Source organism: Drosophila arizonae, chromosome 2, assembly GCF_054131065.1.
Source record: "Drosophila arizonae isolate 15081-1271.41 chromosome 2, UAZ_ARI_1.0, whole genome shotgun sequence".
NCBI lineage: Eukaryota > Metazoa > Arthropoda > Insecta > Diptera > Drosophilidae > Drosophila > Drosophila arizonae.
In genome coordinates, this window is record NC_142922.1 from 19357061 (window position 1) to 19381985 (window position 24925).

A 24925-nucleotide genomic window follows, 5' to 3' on the forward strand; every position below is an offset into this window, starting at 1 on the left:
TGTGTACATATATATATATATATATATATATATATATATATAGAAGGTATATATGTCTGCGTGTGCATTAGTGTGAGTGAGGAACAATGTGGGTAATAAATGTTATGTGCGGTTAAGGGTTAATAACTGCAACAAAGGCGCCAGAAAAAGTAAGAAGTAAAGCCCAGCAAGGCCAAGACAGTTTATAGATAGACTACAATACATACACCGAGAGAAAAATTTCAGTATCTTACACAGAAAACAAATAATGACTTCCTTTTGAAAAACAAAATTTTTTAAATTTATTTCAGTTAAATTAATAATAAATACTTTTATTAAATCTTTCTAATTATCAATTTTATATAGTATTGCATTGCCTACACTTAAAAGAAGCTAATACAGAAATGAAGCTTAAATACAGAAAAAGGAATTTTTTTTTTTTTTTTTATAACAATTGTTAGTATTATATGGGAAATACGATTATCAATTATTGACAATATTTCTTCAGCACACTTTTCTCTCAGTGTACTTTCTGTCCCTGTCCCACGGCTGTCGCCGAAGTGTGGCTGCTAATGAAAAGTGCCGCGGCTTATTGTGTATGGCAAAAAAAAAAAAAGAATGAATGTCTGTTCGGAATAAGTTTACGCCTCGGGCCCGAATTGTCCTCTGTGCTAAATGTCCTGTTTCGCCTTTTTCTTCGCCAAGTTCTACTACTTTTTCTGCTCCCACTCTGACTTGTGGTGTGAATAAATGGATGAATCTCTAATGCAGTTGCTGGTCATGATGAAGTAGCCAGCGTGCCTGAACGATGGAAGGAGGCAGCAGAAGGAAGGCCTTGCGTCCATTTGACGGGCTGGTTTGTGTTTGGCTGGGAATGTGTTTATCAGTGTGTGTATGTGTGTGAGAGTGTGTGTAGTTTGTTGTTTGGCAAACGCCATGCTGTGTGTAGATGTTTAATTGTTTGCTTCAGTTTCCTTGCTGCCTTGCCCCTTGATATCGTTTATTGAAGCGAAGGCAAAAAGATGCTTTCGATTTGTATATCCTGAAGCCATTGAAAATGGGAAATCGGGGTATATTGGTTTTGTTAACAGGCAGAAGGAGGCGTGGCAGACCCCACGAGGTATATATATTCTTGATTAGGACGACGAGCTGCGTCGATTTGGCCCTGTCCGTCTACCTGTCCGTCCGCCTGTCCGTATATCGAGTTTATCTCCAAAAATCGAGAACTTACCCCGTTATTTTGTTATCGATTAAAAACCTTATCGAAAATCAGTTATAAAATTATATCTCCTACATCTTTAAAACTATAGTCACCAAATTTTAAATGTAGATTTATATGTACTTAATAGAATTTCGGGTTTTATTATAATTCGCCTCTATCCCACCGTTGTAAAAGGCGTATTTGAAATACTAGACACTTGTGCTTTTGCAGATGCATGCATTTCAATATTATATGACGATCTGAAAGTTTCACGAAGTTAGTCCATCAACAAAAAAAGTTATTAACGTATTAAATTCCCGTAGTAAACACACACTGCAGCCCATGCATGTTTATGCCTGTGTGTGTTTGTCTGTGTGTTTCTTATGTGAGCAGAAAGACGCGAAGAATTATTGATATATCAGTTCCTCGTGGGTTCAGGGGATCTCGTAGTCGAGCAGTCTCGACTATAGCTGAATATTTGAGGTTTATCAAAATTGAGTTGAATTGAAAATACTCTTATGTAATTAATAGACCATAAAACATACATATATACATATGCATATTCATTCAAGTTTCTGTCATAGTCTTTCTAAAATAATAATGAAAATATTTTTAATATAATTTTCTCGCATTGTATCCAATATTGTCCTGTTTTCTATTGCACGCATTAGTGGCACCTCCTCAACCATTGTGATCTGGCAAATACCAGCAGATGCGCATGCATTGTCATTACTCTTGCCGCTTGCTGTCGCCTAGAGTTGTGCCTGGCCTGTATAGTGGAAATGACACAAGTTAAATGTCAAGTAAGTGTTACTGACAGCTACGTTGCATCTAGAAACGGCTGCCCCGGGGGGTGGCATTCTTCTTTACACCCAAGCAACTCGCATTGACTCGACTCGACTCGACTTGACTTGCCCTGTCTACACAAGTATCCTTGTTGTTAGCCTGTAAATAAAATCAGTGCCTTGTAGCCAGAGCCAGAGCCAAAGTTGGCAAAGTTTTGCTGCACTAACTGACTTGTCGTCGTCAGCAGTCGGTCGGCACTTGGTATTAAACTAAAGTGAACAACATCCTGCCAGGACCACACACGCCCACATCCTTCAAGCGAGCGACACAAAGTTGACAACCGACAAGTCACATTCTGGTACATTAAGTTAATGAAATGATTTGCCGGCGCCCCAACCTTTAGAGATCTTTGAAACTTAAAATGTGACAATCTCTTTAGGATCATAAATTTGAGCAAATCATCAAAAAACAACAACAACAGCAATTCGCATAACAATAGCCACAGACATCAGGATGATGCGACCAATTGTGCATCATTAATCTTTCAATACAAATGCGGTTCAATGTTTCTGACAGCGGGGTAGAAAGAATACCCAAAAAAAAAAAGAGCTGGCACGCAACCTGGGAAGAGACGGTGATTTGTGGGAGTATTAAGCAATCAAATACCCTACACACTGATCAAATACCCTATTCTAGTATATCTGATGTGAAATTTACATCATTTTCTCTCTTTCAGTATTTTCCTCAAGCAATTTATTTTACTTGAATTATATAATAATTATGTTATAATCATAATAATTTGTTAAATTCAAATACCAAGAAATAGATATTTAAGATATGAATAATACATATATAATTATCGATATATTATGTAATTAATATTTAATAAAAATATTCAAAATATAGAACATGATACATGAAATTTCTATAAAAAAAATAATCGTAATAATTATAATAATGATAATAATAAATATTTTATTTATTCATTTCGCTATAATAAATTATAATTGAAATGTATTTTTCAGTTTCAGTTTTTAAAAATTTCATTTCAAACTATCCTCGTATATTTATACCCTGTAGTCAAATCATTGACAATGTAAGGGAACGCTTCATGTGACAGAAAAAAGAGCATTCAGTTCTCACACAGCGCGAGATGATATGGGGGCGGGGTAGATGGTAGAAGAAGGTCGGCCACTCTATGGGGGTGCTTGCAGCGGGAGCAGCTTTTGTCATTCACAAGCCCCGTGAAGTATTCAACGCGTCTGGCTTTGATGGCCATGCAGTGGCGACATATTACTTCCTTATTTGTGGGCCGTACAAACGACCTTTGGCTGGCAGCAGCGGCACACCCTCAGCAACCCCCTAAGCACACACAACCGAACACACCGAACACACACACATATGCACCTCAAACAAGCGTCACGCAGTCAAAAAATGAAACATTTCGTGCCGCAATTTCCACTAAAAATTATGCATTTAACAACAAGGATATGTGTATGTATACATATATGTATATACATGTGTGTGTGTCTGGCAAACTCGCGCGTTAAAACAATGACTGGACGCCAACATTTTGTGTTGACAGCGAGCCAAACATCCGCCAGATAAAAATGCTCCACACTTCGAAATTTGATTGAATCAACGACACGAGGCTCCGTGGATTCGTGGACTCACTGACAGCGGGTGGTGCGGCTGGCTGTGGGTGGTGCTATCCACTGCTATACGCTTTGTCATTCTGCCTGGCTCTCGCTCTCTGGACATGGAAGGCTGCCCAAAATGGCACTGGGACTAGAGGATGAGCGGTAGAACGCGAAGCGGAATTGTTGCTGGGATGATAATGATAAGCGTATAAAACCATTAAGTGATTCCACTTAAATGAGCACGTTGGGATAAATGTGATGCTGCTTCCTTTTCTATTTTCATGTTTTCTTTTTATTCTGCTTCTCTGCATCAACGTTTTCGTTGTCTGCTTTTAGGCGTGGCCGGTTTTAGAGGTGCACGACTCGAGCGAGATTTTTGTGAAATGACTAAGACAATGGCTAAAAATGTTTTCATTTCGTTAAGATGTGCGTTGTAGATAATGTGAATTAGATTAAATATTGATTTGTTTTGCAGAAGAGTCCACACTCTATCCCACAAAATAATTAAATAATTTTCATTTTCAAAATAACGATAAAGTTTAATAAAAAATATAGCTAAACAATTAAACAATCAGTTAAGCAACCAAGAAACTTATAAGCTTAATCATCATATAAGAGTAACTATCAAAATTTTCCACAAAAATTTATCGAGTGCATGAAAGCTTCTTGACACCACTGTCAAATCAACTAATTGAATAAAACAAAGCTGTTAAAGAGAACAAGGGAGAGTGTAACGAGACCACAAATAAAGGAGCATCGTCTTTCATTTGGCCACAAACATGAAGTGAGTTAAGGGCAGGACAATCTCCTATCCAAAGGACCTATTGTTAATGTCGACCCACACATGGGGTTTCACCGGGGCGTTTCACGTGAAATGGCCAACAAGGTGACAATGCAGATATAATGCGATATACGGCAGATGAAACGAACAGCATGCTGGGGCTCGGATGTAGATGATGACGACAACAGCAACAACGTTTGACGACTCGCAATTGATAATACTTAATGTGAACTGTGTCGCAGTCAATCTCACTGATGACTGATGAATGCTGAGTCGTTTGTTGTTGCTGTGGTTGCTGAGAAGAGAAGGGCGGGCAGTGAAAAAAAAAACAGGAGGTTACAATACGCTTATCTTCGAACTTTACGCACAATATAGCAGACCAGCCAGCCGGCAATGTTAAATGATGACGACGAGGCGCACATATTTAATGAACAACCTTATAATCCCTGAAAGATGAATGCTTTAAACTAGAGTAAACACAAAAACCCATCAAGTGAAAGTCAAGTCAAAAAATTAATGAAACAAGAAAATATTCTTTACTTTCGTACATGCTGCTTGTGAAGAGAACTATAGAACAGAAAAACTGATATTTATGTCATTTAATTATTATTAATATTAATGTACACAAGCTTTTTAGCATATCAACGTATTGTCGTGTCTTTCATATTCCTGAGCAGCAAAATGAGCTAAGCCGATTTAACTATGCGTGTTTGTGTGCTATATATGAGTCTGTCTGTATATTTGTCTCTGTCTGTCCCCCTGTATGTCTCACTGTCTGTCTCTCCTCTCCTTTCTCTCTATATGTATGCAGCAGTAGTCATCTTCATTTATATTGAAGTAAAACGATGCCTGCAGCAGCAGAGAGTGCTCTCGTTGGTCACTCGTATGACACGATCTCTACCTGTCGTCGGGCTCAACATTTGAGAGAAACTTAGTAATTGAGTGAAAGTCGCCGTATATAAAGGGCTGCAGCTGCAGCATTTCTTCAGTCGTCCCAGGCCTGGTGGGGGTCACTCGTGTAGTGTGGTAAAGTGAAGTGCAAATTTAGTGATCGTTCAGCGAAGCATTAAAGACGGAGGAGTAAGTATTTGCTCTAATTATTTTTCTCTTAGTATACAAAGTATTTCCTATAGAAAAGCCTGTCTCTTAGTATTCTAAGAGGAAATACTTAGTATTAATACTTATAAAAATACAAACAGAAAATATTTAGAAGAAATACTTAGAGGAAATACTTAGTATTAAAACTTGAGGCAAATAAGTAGAGGAATACTTAAAGTAGACATGACTGAAATGGAAATGCTTCATGACTAACCGCTCGGTAAACTGCACCAGTCTAATAATACTTAGAGGTAATACTAAGAATAATTAATACTTATATTTTATGGTTTCCTTATTATTGTTTTAATAATATGCCACATAAATGTAAATTGTAAATCTCCATATCTATATATAAATTAGCGGATCAGCTATCGTACAAACATTATTCGGGATATTCTGGCTTCAAGTTGCCATAAATCTGCTCAAATGTTTACGAATCTAATAGCGCATATCAATTTGCTTGAAAGCACAACAAAAACTCTTTGATTTATTGGCCAAATGGTATAACTATCATCTAGTAAAAAAGTAAAGTTGAGCACACTAAGAGCCACTTTAGCAGCACATGTAAAACTCGTGTAAAAAGTTAATGGAAAAGTAGTTCACATAGTGAGCAGACACATAGAGCAGAACTGGTTTGGTACCAACACAAACGGAGAACTGGTGTCATAAGAGTAAGCTTCCTCGAAGGCTGGCCATGGCAGCGCCACCCGCATCTTTGGCACAAGTTTTGCACCGTTGACATTTGTTAATTGTCAGCTTGGAGGTTTTCGGCTAGCAAACATGCAGTTGGCCAAAAGCCAACACGGCCAACGCGACCCGAAACGATAAATCGGTGAGCCGTAAAGGGTCGAAAAAAATCGCGAACTGCTAACAATTTAATTAACTTTTTGGTGTGCAATTTGTGCTGGCACTTAAAGTAGTTTTGGCCAGGCCTGTTTACTTGTCTTGTTTTTACCTTTTCCTGCTGCTAATTACGCAAATGTTTTAGCTTTAAAATGGCGTCGGCTCCTTATGCGCTTTACATGTGCAATGTGCAGCGACAACTGCAACGCCCGGTGTCACCCAGGCCACGCCCCCTCTACCCTCTTATCCGCCTCCAACCGACTTTGCACTTTGTTTTCTCTGTTTAACTTTTGTTCATAGCTCGCTGACTTTTGCTGATTGTGCAACAGTGGAAAGAACCCAGCGTCAAACTGCAACAAGCTGTAGTTGTTGTTGCATGCAATCCATGTACATGCATACACATCCCTACCACTTCACAGCCCTCTCATCACACCTGCACCTGCAATTCATTTTGTAGATTTTTGTTAGTTTTCAACATTCAAATCTACACTCAGCGCAAGGTTATGCATAATGGGCGCATACGTTATATTCTATGTTCAACAGCGCGTATGCTTGTTAGCCAAGTGTTTAACTGAAATGGGCATGCGGCTGCATAAGTCTAATGAAGTTGCTGCAAATGTGCATCAACCTGATGGACTATCTAAGCAAAGCATTCAAATATATGTATTTTAATATACAAATTAAGAAAAGTAGAGAAACAGTTTAAGTATAATGATTCACTTATTAAAACATTGCATTTTTGTTGTTTAATATTTATATAAAAGTATTTTAAATATTTATAAAATTTAAATACTTTAAACTCATTTTCAACTAAAAGTTTTTCATTCCATTTTCGATATTTCAATCAAGAGGATATTTGGCTCTCAGATGCATTTTATGGCCAAAGCAAATAACAAAACAGGAAGCTAAGACCTGGCCTTAGATCTACCCACACTCACACCCAAATTTACACACACGTGCACACGTACACATTCGGCAGCTGCTGTCAGTCAATTTCCATTAAGCCAACACCTTATTGAATTTTATTGTAAATTGAAAAAAAGGCAACTGCATAAACTGCAAAATGTCGAAGCAAAGACACGAGTGAAATTTTCTTAGAAACATAAAGTGAGATTTGCTAGGAAATTGAACGGAAAAACAGGAACACTACGTTTAGATATAAATATGTATACATGCATTTGTATTAGTGCAGAATTAGAGAGGGAGAGCGTGTAGCTAGGAACTGTAAATTTTTGTAATTAATTTGCATAACTGGCCAACGATTGTGTAATTTGTATGTCACATAAATTATCACGCAATGAAAATAGTTTTCAAATATGCAGACAGTCGGCGCACAGGGTGTATCGGGTGCAAGCGTACGCAACTATCGATAAATTATGCAGACGTTGACAACGCCCCCCGCCACGCCACACAGACACTATCCCAACAGGAAACAGCAAACTGACTAATTTTTGGTCTCCCCACCATTTTAGGTGCTTCGCCAGGACCGCAAATTTTATGCACGTTATAAATCACGACAACGACGACTGCGAAAATGTTCACATTAATTGTTGCAACGTCATTTTCGGGCCTATTGTGTCGGCTAGTTCGTCTGGGGTCGGCCCTCGGCAAGGCTAATAAAAGGCGTTCACTCTATATGTGTATGTGCTCCAGACGCCTTTGTGTCACGTGGCAATTTCGCAAAAGGAATTTCAACAATGTAGACGTTTTTACAACAGTTTGGGGCCAGCGGCAGCAGTTGCGCTACAAAATAAAGAACTCTCAACTATTTTTTTCTCGTTTTATTTGCCTCATAGGCAAATGTGTGTGGAGTTTTTTTTTTTTTTTTGATGGCAATGAAACATGACTGTTTAGTGACTGGATTTGGGATTTGTCAAAGGCGCGCACACAATGCTGCACAAAGTCTGTCGCGGCTGGGCAATTTTCATAATTTTCCTTTCGCGGCCCTGCGGCAAGGGCAGATGAAAGGAAGCGTCAGAGCTTTAAACGACATTCACTTGACTGTAATCTCGATAGTTATTAAAAAAAACAACTCGTTAAATTACTTTAAAGTAGTTAGACATTCGACCCATCACTAATTGAACTCACTAGCACATCGCTAAAACTCAATGACAAAACAAAAATCTTAATTTTGATTTGCTTACTACGCATTATTTGCACGCTACACACACTTATGCATGTAAATGTAAAATATGCGTGCGTGTGTATATGTACATAAGTTGCTTGGTTGGAGGCGCACATAAAATGCAGGCAAAAACACTCCAAACGCAAAAGTTATGCACAAAGACAAAAACAGCAAAAGGGCGTCGTTAATATTTCAGAAACAGAAACAGCCAAAAAGAATGGAACAGAAATGTACAAACATACATATGTACATATAAACACACACACAGATAGAGAGAGACATAACATAAGCATACCGGCAAATTACAATAACAGCAACAACAACGATCACAAAAACATTTTACACAATTGCACACGTCCATTCTTGACTTGTGCTATGCGAAAATATTAAAAGGCATATTTGTCGCTTGGTCAGCAACAAGACAATAGACGAAACAGGGGGCACAGTAGAAGCGACAAACAGCAGCAAATGAGACAAACGGAAGATGCTCGTTGCACGTAATTTATGGCCGAAGCCAATGTTAGGTTAGGTTACATTCAACCTGAGAGCCGCACGCACATTTGCAATGGTGAGCTGTCTGCTTATGCGTGTGGGAGTGTGTGTATTAAGGGGCGCCGACACTGCAAATTAATTGTGGACAGTTGCTGTTGCTGGTTGTGCGGCTTAAGCGCTCATTTATCACCTGCTTGGTCAAAGTTCGAAGGATGTCATCAACTTCTTACATACGCTTCAATTAGCTACTTACAAATGCTTGCACTTACCTTTCGTTTGACTCCCGCTGGCTCTTATAAATTTTCATTTTTTACATATACATATATTCAGACATTTAAATTACTTTCGTTCCTAATTTCACAATTTCTCTCAACCGAAGAAATGTTTCGAATATTCCCCGCACACAAAGACAATACAAAAGTGTGGCCCATCAACAGTGCCAACTATTGCCACCGTGTTTCAATTGCTTCACAGAGCTGCCAGATAAACGCAGTAAGCTAAAGCGTCTGGCTCCCTTATTTGCCGCCAAATTCAAACAAATGGTATATAGCAAAGCATATTGTTCAATTGCATTAGATATATTATTGCTCATATAAACAGCCTTAGGGATTCCCACCACCCGGATGAGTATTAAAAGAGATGACCACCAACCATTTATTTGGTTTTTAATGGAAACGGTGGCACCCAGCCGCCAAATGCACGCTCCAGCTCCTCGGCGACAGCCAAACAGAGGCGATCGTTATTGTGATTGGATACCACCTGAATGCCCAGTGGCATGCCATTGCTATCCAGTCCCATGGGCACTTGTGTCGCCGGCAGTCCTAACACATTGAACAGACTAAAGTAGCTAAAGTCCAGAAATTTGAACAATGGATAGTAATGGAATGGTGCTGTACGTGGAGAACTATGGAAGATTAGCACGCCATTTTCTCCCAGCAATTCTTGTAGCGCTGCCTTGCACTTTTTGGTGGCCGAGCGTATGAGCTTCTCGTTCTCCTTGGGCAGCAGGCTGTCGATCAACGAGTAAATGGCCGCCATGCTGAATTCGCTCTGACCCAACAGCTTTTTGAACAGCTCCACAAACGGATTCAGCTGGACGCCGTTGCCCAGGAGCTGATTGAAACTGGCCGGTTCTTGGGTCATCCAATAGCGCCACATTTTGCCTGCCAGCTTCGTTTCCGGCAGCTTGGCTAGATGCACATCCTGACCAGTCAACTGCTCCAGGTGTTTACGCACATTATACATGACGCGCTCCGTCTCTCGATTGATGGGATTACACTGACGCATGCCCAGACTTGGCACATAGAAGTAACGCAATTTCTTCACATCCACCTCTTTATCGAGTTGCAGCGCGCTCTGCAGTGATGGTTCGACGAGTACCTTCATAATGGGTCGCAAATCAGTGGCGAAACGTGTCATGGGACCGGCACAGACCATTGTATTCTGCTCCTTCCCGGTGCGAAAGGTGCAGCCAGCCATGTTGATGGCGCCCGAGGTGGGCTTGTGGCCAAAGATGCCACAATTAAAGGCAGGAATGCGTATGGAGCCACCGATATCGGTGCCTAGTCCAAATCCTGTGCAGCAGGCCGAGATCAGAGCGCCTTCACCACCAGAGGAGCCACCCACGGAACGCCTCAAATCGTAAGGATTATTGGTGCCACCAATGAGCATATTACGTGACTCAATCCATTTATTCACTTCCGGTACATTGGACGTGGCAATGATGATTGCGCCACTTTTCTTCATTAGACGCACGCACTCCGCATCTTCCTTAGATCGCATGTCCTTACGCGCCACCAGGCCCAATGTAAGCCGCTTACCTGCCACTGATGTGCTGTCCTTGGTGGTAAATGGCACGCCCAGAAAGGGCAGCGACAGCAACTCCTCATCGCTATACTGACCCGACGCCAGACGTTCATCGATAACGCGTGCCTCCTCTAGCGCCTCAGTCTCGAACGGCCCATCGACAACGGCGTTCAACTCACGATTTACGATATTGATGCGTTCGCAATAAGCTTTGACGATGTCGTAACTTTTTAATTTGCCAGTGCGTATCGCTGTTGCCAACTCGACGGCGCTCTTAGTCAATATGACCTGTTGATCAACTGTGGCAAATGTTGCGACACGCTTGTGAGGTCCCAAATACCAGCCCAGTGCAAATTCCAAGATTCTATCGGTTATGATGTGAATCAGCGTTATCAACGCGTCCAGTAATGCGGGCCAACATGCCATCTTGAATTTTTAACTTGTTATCTTTCTGTTTAACTTTTTGCTTGATCAGCGGCGACTTTTAGGTGACCTGATATCCAATTAGATATGTAATGAAATGTTTTAGCTGCTGGTGTTGCCACCTCCACGGAAATGCAAAGAGCACTGCAGAAACTTGTTTTGAAAGCTGTGATTTTAAATGGAAAACAGCCGTTGGACGTACGAGTCTACAAAAAGTACGATTGCATATGATAGATAAGCATTGTAGCGATGGGCTATCACGAAAACGAGGCGTTATCAGTACGTTGATTTTAGACCCATATTTATTTTTATCTATAATTATTCACAAAACACGGCAGCTTTAAAATGAACAGATGATTTACAATTGACCGAGCGGTGTGCGACCAACGTTGCCACCTCCAATAATGCTTAAAAGCACAGCCAAGCCCAGCATGAAAAGCTTTGTTTTTAAATGGCGTAACAGACGTTAAGTTTTTGGGGTCTGCAACGTAACTTATTTTAAATTTTATTTGTAATAAACAATTAGGCAACATATTCCGATGTGCGGGCTAACAACTAATGTAAAATGTAATCCTAATTGTAAATATTATTAAATAACTAAATTGTATTACGATAATTGTTTGAAATATCATAACATTTCGCACTTCGCTGCATGTCATTCATATCGATAGGCTGTGTCGTGCGTGAAAACGTTCCAACGTGAAACACACCACCAGGAACACAGCAACAAAAATAAATATCGACCCGGTGCTGTCGTTGAGGTTGTCGCCGCAAATGTTAGTGGTAGTTGCTTTACCGTCGCGCTGTCAAAGCGTCGCCGATTCGCTGTCAGTACCTGTGTCGAATTTGCATTGTAGGTTTAAACAAAACCAATTTCCAAAATAGAAAGTCAACTCATTTTAATGCAAATTCGTTAAAAATAAAGGCTTCAAACTGTGCAAAACTACATTAAAGCAAAACATCGGCTGTGACAACCTCTCAGATTTTTTGTTATTTGCTCTTGTGTGTGTGTGTGTGTGTGCATGTGATTGCATGTATGCGTTTAGCTGAGAAACGCACAACTGTTTAAATTGCATATTAGGTTCATTTATCATTCAAGAAACTGCACCTACAGTGCACTTGTCTAGCTAAATCTTAGAAATCATTTAACTCGCAGCGTGCTGTGTATGATTAACTACAATTTGTTTGCTCAGCGTGTGTTTGCCTTTTTTTTTTGTTTACTTTTCACATACGAAAGTAGAAAAGACTATACAAAATACAAAAAATAAAAAACCAATTGTCTTAAATTTTCTGTGTGCTTCGTAAGGCATTTGGTAAACAATCTATCCCGCGTTTGTATTCCTAATTTCTAATTGCAATCCACTGCAGCGTGCAAACTGGTACGCAGTTAATATTGCAAATACGTATATAAATATAAATTGTGTTTATGTGTTTCGATAATAAATAATAAATATTTATTATTTCCTTGTTTTCCGTGTTTAGTTGTATTACGTGTTTTCTTTCATCGATTTATATTGAATTTGCCAATAACGCCATATGTATAATATAATCCTCCTTATTGGTTTGCTGGTACCACAGCTCACCATATGTGAAAGTGGATATATGTATAAGCATTCAAGTTCGAATTGTCAAGTCTTATCAATTCCAATATGTGTTATATAAGAGTTAAGGTTTTTAAAATCGAGTGAGGATTTAATTAGGGAAGTTTTTATTTTCGTTTTTTATTATACATGATGGATAATTTCACTTTATTCCTTTAATCTGTACTAATTATACAAAGACAACATTGTCTAACCATAAACAAGTAAACCATTATTAAGAGTATTACTTTTTGAAAAAGTCATAGAAGTCACTAATACAATGTTTTGTGAATAGTAAATTAAAGTAACATAAAAGAAGAGTAAAGGTTAAACATTGAATATTTTTTCTACATAGATATTAATACACATCATGTGATCATAATAAAAATCAACTATGGTAATTGGGAAAAAATGTGAAAATGAAACTACACCGTGAAAAATTAACTTAAATCATGTGTATAAGGATATATTGTGTTTTGGCTTATGTTTTATTATCAAGAAAAACACATGAGCTGCGTACCTGGCTACTAAATAGTCGAACATTGTCTATCACATTGAGGCATACAGTCTTAGACGTCTTAGCACTGATAATAAATACCGTAATCAGTATTATAGCTGTTTCAGTCGCACGTGATAGTCAATTATGTTCTTAGTAGAAAGTTGATGATGCATAACGCACATACTCGATTGACACCTGATTGCCCAAAAGCCGGCGTGGAAAAGCCTATCAAGAATCGTACGTGGCCGATAAGAATAAGTAGTAAAGCGAGGGCGTGTGCCAGCTGTGTGCAATCAATCGCTAGGCAAGCTTTACCCACGTTAAACACAGTAGAACCATTTAATATTACCCTCCTCATAAATACATATGTATATACACATACATACATATACATTCATATATTTATATATCTACACACATTTAACATTAAACATTTTACAGTTAAAAGTCAAGCGTACCATGGAAATGAAGTCAACCGCCAGCCAGGTAAACAGAGCAACGGCTGTGTCTAGCGATGACTCATCCCCATCGGCATCGGCTGAGGCGACAGCCGCCGCATATATGCGGCAATTTGAGAATATTATAGCACCGGGCAAAGAGGCATCTATGACCCGAGAGTTCAAGCCCCAGGTGGCCTATGAATTTGAACGCTATTTAAATCCCCAGAAGCTCAAACAGCATGTGCTACGCAGCGAGAAGCTGCGCTCACTGCTGGAACACTACGCGCAACAGACAGGGCAGCCGATCAAACACCTGGAGCAGCAGGCGCGTGCGATTATCGATGAGATCGGTCTGGATCGAAACATGGCCATAATACGCTGGTGCGGCATTGCAATTACGGCCATTGGTAAGCGCATCTGTGATGGTTTCTATGTCAATTCAGCCAGCATGGCCAATGTGCGCAAGGAAATGGGCCATTGTCCGGTGCTGTATTTACCCAGCCATCGCAGCTATATGGACTTCATACTGATGAGCTACATATGCTATTACTATGACATCGAAATACCAGGCATAGCAGCCGGCATGGGTGAGCTCACATGGCATACCCATTCAATACTTGTCCTTAATCTACTTCTCTATCTTCCATAGATTTTCACTCAATGTTCGGGATGGGCACCATGTTACGCAAGACGGGCGCCTTCTTCATGCGTCGCAGCTTCTCAAACGATGAGCTTTACTGGGACATCTTTCGCGAGTATATGTACGCTCTGGTCGCCAGATACCACATTGGCGTAGAGTTCTTCATAGAGGGCACGCGGTCTCGAAATTTTAAGGCCCTGGTGCCCAAGGTGGGTCTGTTGTCGATGGCCTTGTTGCCCTATTTTACGGGCGAGGTGCCGGATGTTATAATAGTGCCCGTCAGCGTGGCCTACGAGCGTGTGCTGGAAGAGCAGCTGTTTGTCTATGAGCTGCTGGGCGTGCCCAAGCCCAAGGAGTCCACGAAGGGCTTCTTCAAGGCTCTGAAAATCATCGACGAACGATTTGGCAAAATGTTTCTGGACTTCGGTGCGCCAATTTCAGTGCGTGAATTCTTTGGCCATGACAGCACGCAGCGCATGCAACGCGCCGGATTGGGCGGATCGCTGCAAAAGCTCAATAGGCAGGAGATCGAGCTAGTTAAACAGCTGGCGAACGAGATTATCTACCAGCAACAGCGACGCATTGTCATCACCACATTTAATCTACTAACTCTGTATTATGCCAGCAAGCTGTATGGACAGTGCAGCGTCAATGTGGATGAGCTATCCCGTGGCATTTTGCATTTGAAGCGGATATTCGAGAAACTTGGCGCCCATGTCAGCACCAGCTTGAATAGCATTAAGGCCGACGTGATCGATGCCGTCGAAATTCATAGCAACATTCTGCAATTTCGTGTAGGCAAACTTCAATTCACTCCGCTGGCTGCAGAACAGCTGGCGGCACAGATCGATGTGCGACGGCTGAAGGCGCACGCCTTGTGTCCACAAACGATGGCGGTGGCTGTGCCGATGCTGGCACTGCAGCTCTACATAAATCCATGCATGTTTTGGCTAGCAAGGCCCGCCTATCTGCTGCTTGCCGCCCTCAAGGAGCAGGGCCGTCAGCAGCAGCTGGACAACTCGTGCTCGTACCAGGAAACGTTGGCTGCCCTGCACAACCATGTGAGCAGCATGGATGCACTGTTCCAGCATGAGTTCATCATCGAATCGAATCGCGAGGCGGCCGAATTTGAGACGCATTTGCGTCTGCTGATCGAGGAGCGTGCCCTGCAGCTGAATGAGCACACGGGCAAGGTGACTGTGCAGGATAACGAGTGTACCAGAGTCATACTGGCTGCACTGGCTCCATTTCTCTGCCTCTACTACCAGCTAGCGGTTACGCTGCGCCAGGTGAGAGTCATGTAATAGACAAGTTGCACTGTTTCAACTATTATCTTGCGTTCTTTAAAGATGTCTGGCGAATTCAACTCCAAGGATCTGTTGGTGCGGGTGCAAAAGCACGTGGAACAGCTGTTGCAACAGCCAGGCGGCACCGCCTCGCACGTGCATCCCTATTGTCTGGCCCTGGATAATCTAAACATCGCTATCTATGCACTGATACAGTCAGGATATCTGCATAAATCTCGGGAGACGGGACTGATGAGCATCGCTGCGGCAACACCGATGAAGTGCCTCAGGCAACTAGAGCTGCAGCTTCTGGAGTATTGCCAGCTAATGCCATTTACCCAATACTCGATGGCTGCCAACCAGCAGGCGCAGTCGCATATGGCCAAATTATAACTGACAAATGGCAAGCGGTTGGCGCCTGCCAGCTCTCCGCTGCCTACAACAATGTCCTCGACCCAGGGTGATCACAGTACAATATCACTATTCTTTCAATGCATTGTCAGCCTGCTCAAAAATTGTCGCATCATTTGCATACTATTTGTTATTGTATTCGTCGCTCCCATTTGGCAATTATTACTGTGGCTATTGGCGACCCTCTGCTCAGCCGCGTAGTCTGTGTACGCCCGTGGGTGTGTGTTTGTGCTGACTGAGAGTGCGACTGTGTGCATGTGTAAAATATATATATGGGTATATGGCATTTGTGTATATGAAGGTAGTATGTTTTAGTCCTTAAGCATTTAATTAAAATTTAATATTTCTTAATTTTAATTTATTGCCATATAAAACAAAAACTCCCTGCTGTTTACATTGTTCAAGGAGCTCATGATTTCTAATAATAATTCATAAAGCTAGAGATCCCAACGACAGCCAGCTATATATTTACACGGAGATCCAGTTACTCCAGGTCACTTTCTCCTTATTAGTACAACTATTTAACTAATTTGGATACATCTTCACATTCCTGGTACATCTATGTAAATGAATTTATTTCAGTTTAATGTAATGTTTTATAATTTGTACAGATTTTAGTTTTTTTACGTGTAGTAGGTATATAGCCGGGTTTTCTATTTTAAGAAAACTAATGTTTAACTGGTGCACAAACTTGTCAATTTTGTTCGTTTGTCTAACAACCAAATAGCAAGTCATTTAAGCTAAGTTTTAAAATGATAGCTTAAGTTTGTTTACTAGTTTAGGAAAAACACAAACTTATTTAACAGCACTACAACTTAGGTATACTCGTAGCACGACATAGCTACATATGTTAATGTTTGCTTTAGTCCCAATATAACATAAAGCATTTGAAAATATACTCTTAACGCTGCTTCAATAGGTTAATGGTGGCTGCCGCAGGTTTAACAGTTGGTTATATAGTTTTGATAAGACTTTTTGACATACCTAACAAATACAAGATTTTATTCTTCACCCATTATCAAACGTATACAGTTTGTAATTATGTCAGTTATTGATTGTAGGAAAGGGTTTTTGTAACTTGCCATGGCATCACGTTTCATGTTTTTAGAATATTTAATTCCCAAAGGTATTTTGTGTTATGAAGTATAAAGTGCCAATTGAAATGCACTTGAAATATTAATAATCAAATGAATTATAGTATATAGAATCTGTATAGCAGGTATAATGTATGTACATATAGTTTGATATATTCTCAATATTTTTGTAACGCATAGGGATTTCTTGAGAGTAAAATACACAATACAAGAAATAAACAAAACTAAAGTGAGCTACCGAAGCACAAACAGAAGTCTAGCAACAAAAAGTGCAATATTTTGTTTTTTGTTTAAACATTTTTTAAAAACAATATATTTTTGTGGAATAAGTGTTTTGTAGCTAATTTTATATACATACGTATACTACAGAAACCGAACACCAATACACTAATTTATACACTACATTAATAGCAAAAAATAAAATATATTAAATTGGTGCGAGTTGCGCCCTTTGCATTATTTTAACAAACAAATAAAGTTAAACAAACTAAAATTAAATGTATACATATATATATATATTCAAAGCAGAGGGGCAAGAGAGAAAACATAGTTTTTAGTTAGCAAAATTCTCGCATGAACTGGTCCAAGGTGCACTGGCTAATGACAACCCGCATGAGAATCTTCTCCGCATTCTGTTCATCCGCTTTGGTATCCACAACGGCCGCATTTTTATAGAGCCAAGCCATCTCTGGTCCTCCACTGGGCACGCGCACCTGCAATTTACGACGCCCGGTCACATCCAAAATTTGCTGCTCCACATCTTTGAGCAGCGTCTGCAGACCGGCGTGAGTACGTGCCGAGGTTAAGTGACACATGCCCGTATCCGTTTGCTCAGCCAGTACAGATACTTGAGCTTTCGGTTTAAGCAAATCGCATTTGTTAAAAACATTGATTATTGGAGGCAATTCGCCGACGTTTGAATTTCCCTGGGAGACGCTGGAAGCCAGAGAACGCAGTGTAGCCTCCACATGGGCGCGCTGAGCCGCGTGACAGGGATGTGACAGATCCTGCACATGTATGATGATATCCTAAAAGCCAAATGCATCAATAACTGGACATATAAATCATATATAAAAATCATTTAGCTACCGCAAGCATTGCATCCTCTAAGGTGGCCACGAAACACTCAAACAATCCAGTCGGCAAATCGGACATAAAGCCCACAGTGTCCATATATATGATCTGCAGATTGCAGGGCAAGTAGCCAGCATGCGCCGTCACATCCAGTGTGGCAAACAGCTGATTACGCGGCTGCATTGTGTCCTCCATTGTGAGCGCTTTTATCAGCGACGTCTTTCCCGCATTTGTATAGCCAACAACAGCTGCAGTTGGACAGTTTAACTGTTTGCGCTTCTTGCGCAGCAAGCGTCGCTGCCGACGTACATCATCCAATTCTGCTCGCAGTTTGCGCTCCCTGGTGCGCAGTATTTCCTTTTGCTGATCAGTTAGAGAGTAGCCTTGTCGTCGGGTCTGTGTGACACTGGCATCCTTTGCCTGCGACCATATGTAAGGTAACTCTGCCATAGCCACCTGTAGGCGGGCCTCTGCACTGGTCGCATGCAGACGTAGTATCTGTATGACCACCGAGTAACGATCCAGCACAGGCAGTTTAAACTCGTCCTCTAGGAATTGTCTTTGGGCAAATGAGAGCGTGCCCTTACTCACAAAGACACTGTTAACCTGCCGCTCGCTTCGCAGTTGTGCCAGCAGCTCCTTAATCTCGGCTATTTTGCCACTACCAAAGAGTGTTTTACGCTCCAGACTTTCCAGAGGCACTTTTAAGGATCGAGCAACTTGCCAGTTGGGCAACGAGTGGATCAGCGCTGTCGCCTCAGCTAGTTGATCATCAGGCGTCACATCGACGGGTGTGGTGCGCTTGGCGGACCACTTGACATAGGGCTGCAGAATGAAAACATGCTGAGCTGTAGCCACATCACGGTTGATGCGCATAGCTCCCCCGGCGACTTCCTCATATGCACTGTAAGAACACATTTTTATATGGGACTAGGTCAAATATTTCATTCTGACCCACCGATCGTCCAAGAAGCGCATGTCTCCTGCATTTACGGCCGCCAATTCATTTTGCTCGTGCAGCCCCGGCTGTACTGGAGCCTCGTAGAAGCTCTTACGATTACGAATTCCTTTGACCCCTTGATGTTGGGTGTATCGAAAACGTGTTGATATCCGTGTTATTGCTGGACGCAGTTGAGTCGCGCGTAACAACACTTGCAGACAATTCATGACTTAAACTATACTATTATAAATTTTGGTTGATTACTAATTAGTAGTTTTCCTCGTTGAGCACCGAGTGTTTGTCCTCGATGGCCATCCAAGCAGCTTGACAGGATTTGGTGCGTGTCGTAGTCGTTTGATAGGCCACGCCTGTTGCTACCAATGAGGAAATCAATATGTTGTATTTAGATGGATAGCGTATTTTCCTCTGAACTGTCTTTTGAATAAAATATGTGCCTGCAAATCCTAGAAAAATAATAAATATTATGCAATTGTTTTGACAACACATGAAATGGCTACCCAAACAAAACGATGCCAAGCCCGTAAAGAGAGCTCGGGTCATGCAATCCAAATAGCCGTCGAAGCCTGGATGTTTATCACGTTGCTGTTCCTTCAACCGCTTAATATCGTTCATAATAATTATTTATTTACGCACCAATTAGAGCTCAAGATGATCAAACAAACCACCGGCTGAATTTCTTTGTGTTGTGCTTCACTTTCAATGGGTAGCACTGCTTACGCGATCTGGTAACGACACAGTCTGCATGTAAGCAGCGCACGCCCTGTCTTCGGAATAAGGACTAATAATAATTGTGCACAGAGTTAATTTAAAAAATACGCGCTTTGGCTATATAATATTATACAACGTTTTATTGATGACGCGTTTATATTATTTTTTGCATGTCATGCAAACTCACGCACACAGTTAAATAGTTCAACAATGTTTACAAATGGCAGCACTTTCTAATATTATTGTCAACCAATCTGGCAACGACATTACGTTTAGTTGTTATTCGTGAGTTTTTCTGAAGATATTTTGCTGCAAAATGGACGTGGAGAAGATTTGTCGCACTTGCCTAAGTCTCTCGGGTCCATTTCTGTCCATCTATGATGGTGGTAACGGCAGTTGCTTAGTGGACATGCTGCGCGAATTCACCCGCACGAAGGTATGTCGAGATTAATAGTAGACGTCTCAAACTCATGTTTCTTCTGTTGATAGCCGCGACGCGAGGATAATTTGCCAGCCAGGGTTTGCCTTAGTTGCATCAGTGAAATAAATCATTGTTACTCGTTTAAACTGAAATGTGAGAGCTCCAACCGTACGCTGCGACAGCTGCTGCCCAATGCGCTGCCCGAGGAGTCGGACCAACTGCTTCCATCTGCAGCTAAGATTCCAGTCCCCACATCCGACAGATCGGCTCAAACGGATACTGTTGCAACAGTCAGCAGTGAGGCGCAAACGTATGCGGTAGAAAAAGCGGATGCGGAGCAAAACACAACAACTGAAGAGCAGTCAAAGGAGCAGGCAACGGCTGTAATGGAAGAAGATGAGGAACAGGAAGCTCAGGAGGAGGAAGAATATGATTACGAATTTACTGAAGAGCAAGAAACAGAAGAGATACCGTCCAAGGCCAATGCCGAAAATATAATACTGCATGTGGAGAAAGACAATATCAAGTTCGAGACGGAAATGGTGTACAATAAGAATACGGGCGAGCTAGTTGAACAGCCTGCGGAGACTAATGCCAAGCAGAAGGAATACAAGTATCGGCTTGTCAGTAATGGTATTGGTGATACATATATCTCACGAGAGCCAGCGTCGAAAGAGAAACAATCGAAACAGCAGGAGTCACAGTTAACGTCCAAGCGCAATCAACCTGAAGAGCAGATGGATGCCAAGAAAACAAAGCTAACACCTGCCGCCGACATGGATGAGCTGAAGACGAAGTTCCACTGTGATCGTTGCAATGCGGGCTTTGCATTGGAGAAATCCCTGATCATACATCGAAGGCAGAACAGCTGCACCCATCGAAACTTCAAGTGCAATGAATGCGAGCGAGTGTTTGTCTCGCTCGATCATCTCTCCGAGCATCAGGCCACACATGGAGCCTTCATATGCCAGGAGTGCGGCCTTCGCTGTGAGTCCATGGAGCAGTTGGGTAGGCACATGGTGCAGACGCACAAGCGGAATCTGCGGAATCAATGCAATGTGTGCCAGAAGGGTAAGTGGCTCAAATAAAATGAGGAAACTTTGAAGACTGCCAAGTGCCAAGTCTCAACATTTTCTCTTTTTCTTTTGCAGTGTTCACTATGCTGTCTACTTTACGGGATCACATGCGCATCCATACCGGCGAGAAACCATTTGTTTGCAATGTTTGTGGAAAAGGCTTCACACAGAACGCGAATCTGCGCCAGCACAAGATGAGACATTCGGACATTAAACGCTTCAAATGTACCCTGTGCGATCATTCGTTTGTGACCAAAGCGGAGTTAACTTCTCATGGGCGCACTCACACGGGCGTCAAGCCGTACCAGTGCGAAGTCTGCTCCTCCAGATTTACGACCAGCTGTTCCCTGGCTAAGCACAAACGCAAGCACACTGGCGAAAGACCGTATGCCTGTGATCTGTGTCCGATGCGCTTTACTGCGCTTAATGTACTCAAGAATCATCGACGTACGCACACGGGTGAACGTCCCTACGTTTGTCCCTTCTGCTCGAAAAGCTTTACGCAACGCGGCGACTGCCAGATGCATCAGCGAACGCATCAGGGCGATAAAATCTACATTTGTCCGGTGTGCAGTGAGGAGTTCAAAACGATGAACGATATGCGCACGCATCTGACAATGCATGAGCAGGATGATAAGCGTCTGGTTCACTTCACCCTGCTGAGCAATAAGGAGAACGGGAATGCGGCGACCCTGGAAGAGGCTGACGAAGATGAGTCGGATGCAACCGATTTACTGTAGACTAGCTATCCCCGTAAGGGATTTATGAATAAGCTGGGGGATTTTTATAGACTAGACTAGACCTGGTGAAGATGAACATTAGGCTGAAAAGTTAGAAAGAGGAGACTTTACGGGCCCAGTCGTCAGGTTAAGATGTCGATTGTAACTATCGATAATTTACTCAAAGGGTATGTAATGCATAAGTTTAATAAATATTGTCTTACTATTGGTACATAGTAGGCGAAAATAAAAAAGACAAATTAAAAGTGAAAGTCGATTGATCGGTAATCAGTTAAAATAGGATAGGAATTTACCAAATTACTGTATGGTGGATACTTCGATTGTTTTCCAGCTCTATTACAAATAACGTTTTTGTAGCATTTCTTAGTCTTTAATTTTTAGCTTACAATAGTAGTTATTAAAATGCTTATGATTCGATATATGCACTTGGTCGTCTAATAGAATTGTCCGAACTGCGCCGCCTGCTGCGGTTGTTGAAGCGCTGATGTAGACGTCTCCGTCGTGGGTACAGTGACGGCAGGATTAAGTGATGAGTTGCTGGTGACAGGCGGATTACCTTGAAACCAATTGATCAGCTCGTGGTGCGCACTCTGAACGCATTTGCGCTGATCAGCAATCAGGTTTTCTGAGTATTTCACATGGTTGGCATATGCCTCCTTCTCGTGCTGAGCATCCTTGGACATGCGGTGCAGATCCTTCAGTATCGCCGAGCCCCATAGTTGCACATGGATATCAGGTATTTTACTTGCCAATTGCATGGCTGGCGTCACCATATTCATGCTCTCCTTGGAGTTGCCTATGCTAAGGAAGACATGTGAAAGCAGCACCAGGGAGCAACTCGTCAGACGATTTAAGTCCTCTGCATTGGCCATTTTTAACGTTTCACGCAGGAATCGTCTGTAAAAAATATTAACCGATTGTATTACGAACTGTCAAAATTTTGTCATCTTCGACTACTACTTACTTTGCCTCGTGAAAGCTATTTTTGTGGAAAGCGTGCAATCCCTGTACATAGTAAAATCCACCCATTAGGGCTTGGCTGCTATAAGTGTGCGTGTTTTCCGTGGATACGGCATCAAGTATTTGTTTGAGGTCAGCTTCCCGTTTTGTGCGCAGATAAATGATGGCCAGATTTAGATTGGCGAAGAGCTTAAGGTCCCGTTCGGTCGTCTCATTCACGCACACCAGAAATTGACGTTCTGCGTGCTCAAAGAAACTCGTTGACATTGAATACAAACCAATAAGGCAGTGGAGCTGCGCCGAATGTCGCTTGAGCAGGTTACGATGCGGCACAGCAAGGCATACATCACGTGCAGCGGCTATCTCACGTATAGCTAGCTCCCGGTTGCCCATGACCATGCGACACATCACGATGTGCTCCAACAGGATAACCTTAAATACGGATAATATGGATTTGTCCTCCTGCTGTTTCAGTTTTTCGATTTGTGTTAGTGCCTTTTCCGTGTACTTTTGCGCTTTATCCATGTAGCCTGCCATCATCGAATGAGAAACAGTGACCAGATAGACAAGTACATAAAGCTGCTCCTTGGGCAGCCATACAAACATCTCCAGCTGATTGCCACCAAAGATCGTCTCGTCACTTGGCCAATTTGGTGCCATAATCGTTTGTATAGACATTTGAAGTTGCTTTAAACTGGGCTTTACTGTCTTCACCTGGCCGAGGGCCAGATAGTAACACACTTGCAGCACTAGGAAGAACACTTTCAGATACTCTTTTTGATGTGGATTAGGTATATTATTATCGATGATTTGACCCGCTGAATTGAGCAGTGCCAGCACATCATTCGTTTTCCTTTCAATCATTAGGATCATGGCCCGTGAAAGCAAAAACAGTACTTTAAGGTATGTGGCACCCGCTTCCTCAGCCGATTCGGCGCCCACAGCCAATAAATCACTGGCCAGCGAATATTCACGATCGCTCGCATGGATCTGAGACAGTTGCAGTAGCAGCTTACAATGCCAATAGACATTGTTTTGTGATAATTCGACGGCTCGTCGGAGCATCGCCTTGGCATGTGAGCTCTGTTCCGTTTTAAGGTGCAGTTGGGCGAGCAGTGAGGCAGTATCGAATTTGACATCATCAAAATTCATAAGAGGCTCCGCGATACTCCATGCCTGCTCCAAGTGTCGACGCGCCAAATCTATGTTGCATGTGTAAGCCATAAGAACTTGACCCATTTGCAGGTGTGTACGCGCCTCCACCTGAATATGAGAAGTGTAATACCGTTGATTAAGATATTTGTTGTATTTGTTATTTACTTTCACTTATGGTACACTTACCTTTGAAGGCGGCTGAAAAGTGAAGAGCGCCTGTAAACATTGAATGCATTTTTTTATGTTTGGCGGTTGTGAGGTACGAAAGTATTCGGCGAGCCCAAGAAGCGATATATAGCAGGCATCTTGTGATGCTGGTGCTGTGCTTACAACACTCATTGTGCTTAATTGCTAGGAAATCGGCTTCGTTTTGTTTATCGCGTAATTTTGTTGTTGTTGCAACTGCTGCGTGGGTTAATGTGGTTGTTAATCAGTGTTGATAAATATTGCAGCGCAGTATTGCAAATGTGCTATCGATATATTAATTTCTTACAAATAGAAATCAATAAGAAATTTCAAAATTAACTAGAAAGTGTGTAAATCATTTGGATATTTTTTAGTTTATTTGTCTTTTGCTTTTTTATAATCTTATGTGTAATTTCTTAGAATTATGTAGTTACTCATAACATACATATCATTAAAGATTAGATTGTGAGAAACTGGGCTTAGAACGGAATAATTTTTAAATGATAAAACAAAATTGTAT

At 41.6% G+C, this 24925-nt stretch overlaps 7 protein-coding genes across 8 annotated transcripts in view; 2 read left to right on the top strand and 5 right to left on the bottom strand.

Moving 5' to 3' along the window:
• Nucleotides 1-9267, bottom strand: part of msi (RNA-binding protein musashi) — a 139772-nt gene extending 130505 nt beyond the window's left edge. Inside the window, exon 1 of the mRNA XM_089470692.1 lies at nucleotides 9215-9267. Coding sequence (XP_089326818.1) covers nucleotides 9215-9252 — 38 coding nt within the window. The 5' untranslated portion in view covers nucleotides 9253-9267. The remainder of the gene's footprint in view (nucleotides 1-9214) is intronic.
• Nucleotides 1796-17622, top strand: Gnpat (dihydroxyacetone phosphate acyltransferase). 2 transcript variants are annotated; one of them, XM_089470664.1, is made up of 5 exons: nucleotides 1796-1983; nucleotides 13695-14280; nucleotides 14343-15622; nucleotides 15683-15971; nucleotides 16038-17622. In XM_089470664.1, the coding sequence occupies exons 1-5, from the start codon at nucleotides 1963-1965 to the stop codon at nucleotides 16229-16231; spliced, it is 2370 nt and encodes a 789-aa protein (XP_089326790.1). In that variant the 5' UTR covers nucleotides 1796-1962; the 3' UTR covers nucleotides 16232-17622. The 2 variants fall into 2 exon arrangements, with proteins under 2 accessions (XP_089326790.1, XP_089326798.1); XM_089470672.1 differs by having other exon boundaries at nucleotides 1801-1983; nucleotides 15683-16230.
• LOC149270524 (fatty-acid amide hydrolase 2) lies at nucleotides 9491-11539 on the bottom strand. Its single transcript, XM_089470728.1, has one exon. It carries the CDS (start codon nucleotides 11175-11177, stop codon nucleotides 9600-9602), a length of 1578 nt encoding a protein of 525 aa, XP_089326854.1. The 5' UTR covers nucleotides 11178-11539; the 3' UTR covers nucleotides 9491-9599.
• LOC108621134 (putative GTP-binding protein 6) lies at nucleotides 17618-19365 on the bottom strand. Its single transcript, XM_089470731.1, has 3 exons — nucleotides 19157-19365; nucleotides 18214-19102; nucleotides 17618-18152 (listed from the first exon to the last, which is right to left on the bottom strand). Exons 1-3 carry the CDS (start codon nucleotides 19363-19365, stop codon nucleotides 17682-17684), a joined length of 1569 nt encoding a protein of 522 aa, XP_089326857.1. The 3' UTR covers nucleotides 17618-17681.
• A 40-nt stretch (nucleotides 19366-19405) lies between these two features.
• Nucleotides 19406-20015, bottom strand: LOC108608967 (transmembrane protein 141). The gene is made up of 2 exons (XM_018000623.2): nucleotides 19657-20015; nucleotides 19406-19602 (listed from the first exon to the last, which is right to left on the bottom strand). Exons 1-2 carry the CDS (start codon nucleotides 19769-19771, stop codon nucleotides 19406-19408), a joined length of 312 nt encoding a protein of 103 aa, XP_017856112.1. The 5' UTR covers nucleotides 19772-20015.
• Nucleotides 20016-20089: 74 nt separating this feature from the next.
• On the top strand, nucleotides 20090-22355 carry LOC108621142 (uncharacterized). Its single transcript, XM_089470723.1, has 3 exons — nucleotides 20090-20303; nucleotides 20357-21359; nucleotides 21440-22355. Exons 1-3 carry the CDS (start codon nucleotides 20184-20186, stop codon nucleotides 22102-22104), a joined length of 1788 nt encoding a protein of 595 aa, XP_089326849.1. The 5' UTR covers nucleotides 20090-20183; the 3' UTR covers nucleotides 22105-22355.
• On the bottom strand, nucleotides 22260-24805 carry Mau2 (Mau2 sister chromatid cohesion factor). Its single transcript, XM_089470712.1, has 3 exons — nucleotides 24406-24805; nucleotides 23069-24327; nucleotides 22260-23001 (listed from the first exon to the last, which is right to left on the bottom strand). Exons 1-3 carry the CDS (start codon nucleotides 24556-24558, stop codon nucleotides 22539-22541), a joined length of 1875 nt encoding a protein of 624 aa, XP_089326838.1. The 5' UTR covers nucleotides 24559-24805; the 3' UTR covers nucleotides 22260-22538.
• Nucleotides 24806-24925: the final 120 nt, after the last annotated feature.